Raw genomic sequence first — 7,765 nt, 5'->3', positions numbered from 1 at the left:
TTTTTTTTAATCCTGTCTTCAACTCTATCAGTATGTATAACTATCTGGCTTACTTAGTCTCAGTTTCTCTTTTCCCTCTTTCATTTTCTTACTCCACACATATGCAACCTTCTTCCTTTAGTTCCTCTGTCTGCCTGCATCTCTACCTCTCATTGTTTCTCTTTCCATCTGTCTTTCTGTTTCTATGTGCTCCATCTAACTCCATCTAGCTCCATCTCTCTCTCTGTCTCTCTCCACCCTTTGTTTCTGTCTCTTTTACTTTCCTGTCTCCTTCTCTCTAGCTTTCTATGTCTCTCTCTATTCCTCACTTTTCTGTTTTTGTATATAATCAGAAATAGATTATCTAACCCAATTCTTTACAAATGAGGAAACTAAGGCCCACAGAAGAAAAGTCAGTTGACCCACTCAGGAACCTTATCTTTGTCTTTGTTTAAAGTATCAGGATTGTAAGATAATCTTGTCCAGACCCTTTAATTTTTAGATGGGGGAATCAGGACCCTGATTGGGTCTTACACAAGTAAGTGGCAGAAATGGGCCTAAAACGCAAATGTCTGTGTTCTGAATCTGATTCAAGGCTCCTCTCTTTGCAGAAGTACTCCTTGTGTAAAAGTGGGGGCTGGACAGCTCCCTCCAAAGTCACCTTAGCCATCCCAGGGCTGCAGCTCTGGGCCTCTCTGGAAGGGAAGTGAGACTTCCTTTTTGTTCCAGACACACACTCTGGCAGCTGGGAAGTCCCACCTCTGGTCTGACACGATGCCTCACCTTCGCAGTCCTAACCAATAATCCCAGCTGTCCTGTGAAATGGAAACTGTCATTCAATCCCTCCTTCCCACCTTGGGCCCTAGGCTCCTCTGCCAGCGCCCCGGACCTTGTCCTCCTGACTTCTTTGCTCCCTTCCCGCTTACTCCAACCTCCGCCCCAGGATGGGGTGAAGTCTGGCCCAAGCCTGGCTAGGCTCCCCTGGGATCTTGCCCCAGGGCAGGGGGACAGGACCTGGCTGGGTTGGGCGGGGTGGGGCAGGACAAGGCTGGAGGCCCAGGGGCAGGTGAGGGGGGGCTGTCCGGGGGCGGTGGCCGGGGCTGGTTGGAACTAGCCAGAGAGGGGCCCGGCTTGGCCCCTCCTTAGGACCTGGCAGGAACCGGGGCTCCGGGCTCCGGGCTCCCAGTCCCGCCCCTTCCTGTGACCTTATTTGGATTTAGGGCTGAAACTGGGAAGGCGGGGCCAGAGAGTCTGAATGCGGGGAGGACCGTCGGGGCAGAGGTCCAGAGTTTGAGAGCCGAAGCTTGAAGTACAGGGGACTGGAGTTTGAATCTGGTGGGGCAAGGACTTAGGACGATGGAGGATAAGGGTGAGGGGATGGAATATGACCCTGCGAGGGCCAGAGGAGGCTGGAGGGAAGCGACCCAGAGGAAAGATCGATGAGGCACTATGGGGCAGAGATTCCAAGGCAGGAGTCCTGGGGGCGGCTGCTCAGGGTTCTGCATCGGGGAATTTAGGGAACAAAGGCTCGGAGACTGAAGAGTTCTCAGATTGAAGAGTCAGGGCACTGGAGAGATCTGGAGGAACAGGAAGAATAAGGGTACTTGATGGGTCAGAGGTTTAATAGCCTGCAGGAAGGTCAGGCATCCGGAGGGGCAGGAGCATCTCAGGCCCCATTCAGCTCGCAGACTGTGCCCCTTCCACTTCTCTGTGTGCCAGGGGCAGACAATATCCTAGAGCCCCCTTTGGTTACTATAGAGACGAGGACAAGAGCTCTGCCACCCCGCCCCCATCTCATTCTCTAAGTTATTATATCACCCTAATCAGGGTTCTATTGGATACTGCCTTAAAGGGATCCTCTGACTAGAGAGGACTTCTATGGCTCGTCTTTCCACGTCTCTGACACCACTTCCATCCTTGGCTTCGGAGACCTGCTGAGGCTTGGGGGAGGGGAGCAATCTCATAGTTGAATTAAACTCTACAATCCATTCTGGCCTTCCCCTCCTTCTCCCTCAAACCAGTTAATGGTGCAAGAGACTAAGGATGAAGACAAAAACGCTACGTAGCAACCCCCTTCCCCCAAAGTTCAGACCTCCTGTATCCCTCCATCTCCACCAAAAGCCTGAGCATCTTGGAAATACCCAGAGGAGTCTGTCCGACTTTGGGGAACGCTTAGAGAAGGGTATCAATGATTTCCAGAGGCAGGCCTGGACCTGTTCCTGTTGGGGAAGAAAGATGGTTCCATCCCTGCCCCTGCTTTGGGGGACCAGTTCCAGAGGCAGGACGCATACCTGCTTCTCTAGCTCCTGACGAGTCCCAGTCCCTCAGATTCGTTGCCACATTTCCGGCAGTTAGCTCTTTCTTAAGCAGGTTTCCCTGGAAGAGTCAGGGATTGGAACCACCCTTGGGGAGTCGTCCTGGATACCAACCCAGACCCCAAGGGGGAGGAAGTGAGATGAAAAAGGGCCCTAGGCTTGGAGTCAGGAAACCTGGGCTCTAGACCAGTCTCTGCTTCTTACTACCTTTGGGCCTTCCTCCTTGTTTTCCTCCGCCTGTGGAATGAGGGAGCTGAACTCCATGATAATTTCTGAAATACCTTCTAGCTCTGCTAATCTGTGATTCCGTGGGTGTGCCAGCTCCTCTTAGACTGGGAGAGGAACCCAGGCGTCCTTCCCTTCCCTGTCAGACCTCCTACTGGGAGACTGGGGTTGGGGGCTAGGAGGAGTGAAGAGACGCTGGAGATTGCAATTCGTGGATAACCCGTGCCACACCCTCCCACCGGCCAGCTTCCCAATTCTAGGTCCTCCGGTACGCTTCTAATAGACAGCAAATAGGGAGGGGTCTTTGGACTGTGAGGGTGGGGTAGTATGTGAGAATCAGAGTCCGAGTAGAGAACAGACACTGTGTGTGTAGGTCGTGGGTGAAGTAGAGAGTGGGCGGCTCGGGGTGTCCGAGTCTCGGTGGCAGAAGGGTCGGGCATTTGTAACAGCAGCTTCTCGATTCAGAGCTCCACCGCTCCCGATCCCCGGGTTGCTCTTAGGATCCCCTACCTCATATTTCAGACCTGGGTATACCAGGTTCCCCTCTTCCCTGCTCTGTCTTACAGGCCCTTTTTCTCTGCCGCCCGGCCTCCAGCCCCCTACTCCGGCCCCCAGTTTCCCTGTCTCCCTGGCCCATCCCAGTACAGTCCCAGCCCAGCCCTGTCCTTGCCCGGCCCTGTCCCGCCGCCGCTGTTTACAAGGACACGCGCTTCCTGGCAGTGACGCCAGCCTCCTCCTCCCCTTCCCCACGCCGAGCCCCAGCATACTGGGCGGGGAGGGGGAGAGTGGGGTGCAGGAGGAGGCGGGGGCCTGGTTCTACTGTACGACCAATCATAGATCGCTTACGCAGCCACTGCCGTATAAAGGCTCTGGGGTACGCAGCGAGGCCGGCAAAGAAGCGGGGAGTCCGAAGGCTGTGGGCTCGGAACGGGAGCTTGAGGACGGCAGGCAGCCATAGAGCCTGGATCGCCCGAATCAGCTAGCAAACAGGGCGCGGCGCAAAGAAGACCAGCTAAACGAGGCCAGGACTTGGGCTCCTGCTGTCAGATCTGCCTCACTAACATAAGAGCCTTGCCACTGTTTTCTGGGGACTTGAAGGGGTGGGGGCCGTCACCGAAGACTGAGTCCGGGAAGAGTGGGGCACAGCAGGGAAACTCAGGTTTAGCATCAAGCTGCGTTCCGGAAGCCAGAAGCCTCTGGTCTAAGTAGAGCCTCCCTAAGCGTGCCGGGCCCGAGGGAACTAAGGCATCTGAGTTCGAGTGCTTCAGGGGTCACCTCCTCTCGGCAGAGGGGAGCGCCGCGAGCTGCGGGCTGGGCGCGCGGGCGCCTGGATGTGCACTAAGATGGAGCAACCTTTCTACCACGATGATTCGTACCCGGCCGCAGCTTATGGCCGGGGAGGTGCCGCTGCACTGGGACTGCACGATTACAAGCTGCTGAAACAGAACCTGGCGCTCAATCTTGCCGCTGACCCCTATCGCGGTCTCAAGGCGCCAGGGCATGGTCGGGGACCCGGGCCAGAGGACGCGAGTGGTACCTACTTTTCGGGACCGCCACCTCCCCCTCAGAACGAGGCCCCTGCTGGACCGGCGGGCTCGTTAAAGCTCGCGTCTCCTGAGCTGGAGCGCCTTATAGCGCAGAACAGCAACGGGCTCATTACCACAACGCCCACGCCGCCGGGCCAGTACTTCTACTCGCGCAGTGTGACGGAGGAGCAGGAGGGTTTCGCAGATGGCTTCGTCAAAGCGCTTGACGACCTGCACAAGATGAACCACGTGACGCCCCCCAACGTGTCACTGAGCAGCAGCAGTGGCAGCTCCGGGACCGCAGGGCCCCCAGCTCCCCCTAGTAGCGTTTATGGTCCCTCAGCCCTGGGCCCTGAACCACCTCCTGTCTACACCAACCTCACCAGTTACAGCGCCAGTGGAGGTAGTGGGGGCGCGGGCTCAGGGGCCGCGGGCGGCTACCCTACTGCCACCATCAGCTACCTCCCCCACGGACCGCCCTTCCCCGGGGGCCACCCGGCAGCGGTGGGGCTGACAGCCCGGGCTGCGGGAGGTGCGGGGCCGCTGGCGGCCTTTAAGGAGGAACCACAGACAGTGCCTGAGGCGCGCAGCAGGGACGGGACACCACCCGTGTCTCCCATCAACATGGAGGACCAGGAGCGCATCAAGGTGGAGAGGAAACGACTGCGGAACCGACTGGCGGCCACAAAGTGCCGCAAACGGAAGCTGGAGCGCATCGCGCGACTCGAGGACAAGGTGAAGACCCTCAAGTCCGAAAACGCTGGGCTGTCGAACACGGCTAGTGTGCTCCGTGAACAGGTGGCGCAGCTCAAGCAGAAGGTGCTGAGCCACGTCAACAGCGGCTGCCAGCTGCTGCTGGCCGTCAAGATGCAGAACTTCTGAGCCCACGCGCGGCCCGCCCACGGACCCGGCTGCGTGACTGACTCTCCCCCTCACGCCCCCGCCGCGCGTGATTCTGCTCGGGTATGGGCGGGCCGCAGACTCTGAGACGCGGGAGGAGGGCAGGGCCACCTGGAGGGCACTGGACTAGACTGAGGGGCCCCGCCCAGCGCGCCTGTGGGCTCGCTCTCTTTCTTCCCCACTCACCCACTAGTTCCAATCTCGAAGTTTACAAGCCCCACTTTGACCTGGGCCCCCACACCTCTGGGAGACCTCTGTATTCCCTGTTTTGTACGTTTTTTTTTCTGCTGGAAACAGACACGATTCATATTGAATATAATATATTTGTGTATTTAAGAAAGAAGTTCTATCCCCGCGGCGGAGCTGGCCCCGCCGCCCGCACACGGCCCCAGCGGTGGCGGGGAAGGGATTGGAGGGAGCCCCTAGGAAGGGATGCTCTCAGCCTGCCCACCCTGCCTGCCCACTGAGGGTTCCATGGGGTTGTGTCTCCTGAAGCACTTGGGTTTTAAAGTTTATTTTATCATTTTTGTGTGTGTTTTTGTTCTGACTTTTTATTGAATTTATTTAAGTAAAAAAAGACTGTTTATTATTTATTACTCCTTGGCGTCTTAATTTTAAAATGGGGGTGGGAATACGAATGGGGAGGGAGGACTAATTTGAACCTTCAACCTGGTTCAGCGCCTTACTTTTGGCTGTCTCCTGAGTCTACCTATTATGAGTGTCTCTGTCCCTATCCATGTTTATCTATCTATCTCTATGTTTCTAATAGACGTATGTTCTAGGAATCTCTGGCTCTTTCCTCTGTCCCTTATATCTAGTTCCTTTTTCTCTATGTCCCTGTCTCGGTAGCGTCTTTGTGTCTCTCTCCAGTCAGTCTGTTTTTAGGCTCATATTAATATCTTCAAGTGTCTCGGTTCCAGCAGTTTGTGGCCCCGGGACGTCCTAGCCTGGAGGTACAGGCTGTGACGTCGCTGGGGCTTTTTCTTGCTTTGAGGCTGGACCTAAACCTTTTTTTGCCGAGAAAAAGACCTTACGGGGATCTAGAATGGGTCTTTGGCTGCGCAAGCGCGGTTCCTCGCGCCAGGGGGCTTTTCCCGGTGACGCACAGGAAGCCATGCCCATATATGGGCCGTTTCTGCCCAGTGACGCGCCGGCGGTCAGGCCTATTCCGGGAATCCCCTCCCACGTTGCCCGGCTGACCCTGAGCACCGGGAAGAGGGGCCGGGATTTTCCCAGAGCTAGAAGTGGGGCGGCGGCCCTGCCCCGGACCGGGCCCAGGCCAGGAAACCCCCCTACCCTGTGGCAATGGGCGGGATTCAGAGCTGGGAAGCCAGAACCTGTGGTATTACACGCGGTGTCCCAAGTTCCAAACCCGGGGCCTACAGCGCCAGGGAACCTGTTAGGTTCTGTGGCAAAGCTGGCCAGTCTGTTCTCCTCCCCCGCCCCCAGCCTGGCGCCTTAACCCGTCTGCCAGGACCGACCCTGAAGCCAGCCTGGGACTGGGGGAGGGGAGGCGGGGCTCTCCAGTGCCCGGCTGACCAGGAAGGGTGGTGATTGCCTCCAGTCTACACTCCTTCCCACACCCGCCTTAGTCCCAGGTGGTGGGTGGTGCCAGCTTCCCATGCCAGAGCGTCCAGGTCTGGTCATGCCCTGTCGGCTCCTCTGTGCCCCACCAGCGACAGGCGCCGCTGCAGCCTCGCCCACTCCCCCAGCCTGGGGCTCAGGCAGGGCAAGCCCAGCACCTGGGATGGGGGAAGGGGGGGGAAAGAGAACCAAGTAGACTAGACATACAGGCGCTACCCATCTTCCCTAGGAGTTGTGCCCAAGGCCACATCACCCCCCCCCCCTTCCCCAGCCCTTGGACTTAGACAAGGGTCTGGAGCTTAGATGGTGAAGAAGGGAAGAGACAAAATCAGTCAGGAAGCCCACAGTTTGAGAAGGGGTTGGGGACAATCTTTTTCCCCTGTCCCTGTGGGCTACTGACCTGGTCAGGCTACTCAGTATCCTCACTCCACCAAGCCCTTGATACCTAGTTCCCTGGTCTGACCCCTTCACAGGCACCAGTCACAGGAAGGTAGGGTAGGCACACTGTTAGGGTTTCACAGAGATCTAGGGGAAGTTTACATTCCCCCCCAGGGTGCAAGCCCCCCTTAAATCCCTGCCTTCACCTCAGGAAATAGGTGGGCAGGGTTACCATTTAGAAATGCAGCCTCAGAGATGGGGTAGGAAAGATCTCAAGGGAGACTTTTTAAGCCAGTCATATTACCTCTTCAGCTAAAGAAACAACTCTTTAAGACTTGGGCTGCTACATCCTACAGGTACTTACAGGCCAACAACAGCATCTCTTTTCATCCTACCCCCTTCAAGTGTATCAGAAACAGTGAGAGGTAGGAAGGGCACACTGAACGGAAAGGGGGTGTGTATTGTGATTTTCTCAGGGAGAACAATGCTTTGGAAGAAAATTTACCTCCCTTCCCTCTACTGGTGAAGAAACCATCCCCTAAAATTCATGCTTTTATTCTAGAGAAGAGTCCAAACTGATGGTACCAGTTAGATATATTCTACCCAGGTCAAGCAGTTCTCTACCCCACTGAACCCCACTTGGCTTCTTCTCTGCAAGTCCATAACCTAAGGCTCCTAAGATCACAAACATTCATCTCTCAGCTCTCCCTCCCCACGCTCTGCCATTCTATGTAGCTACAGTTTGAAAGCCAGTTTTCCCCAACCTTACTCCTCAACTGTGGGAGCCTGAGGCAAGGCCACCCTCTGGTGGCAAAATACAAGAGCTGCATAAATCAGGTGTCTAAAGGCCCTGCCCTT

General features: G+C 56.3%; 1 protein-coding gene across 1 annotated transcript; it reads left to right on the top strand.

Moving 5' to 3' along the window:
- The first annotated feature begins 3,356 nt into the window (after positions 1-3,356).
- JUNB (JunB proto-oncogene, AP-1 transcription factor subunit) lies at positions 3,357-5,534 on the top strand. The gene has a single exon (XM_069082976.1). The coding sequence runs from the start codon at positions 3,851-3,853 to the stop codon at positions 4,925-4,927; it is 1,077 nt and encodes a 358-aa protein (XP_068939077.1). The 5' UTR covers positions 3,357-3,850; the 3' UTR covers positions 4,928-5,534.
- Positions 5,535-7,765: the final 2,231 nt, after the last annotated feature.

This window comes from Petaurus breviceps, unplaced genomic scaffold (assembly GCF_028583685.1).
Source record: "Petaurus breviceps papuanus isolate PSGF00001 unplaced genomic scaffold, PetGlider_PUasm1.0 172, whole genome shotgun sequence".
NCBI lineage: Eukaryota > Metazoa > Chordata > Mammalia > Diprotodontia > Petauridae > Petaurus > Petaurus breviceps.
The sequence above is the reverse complement of the archived record's forward strand: the minus strand, read 5'-3'. Positions and strand labels throughout refer to the sequence as shown.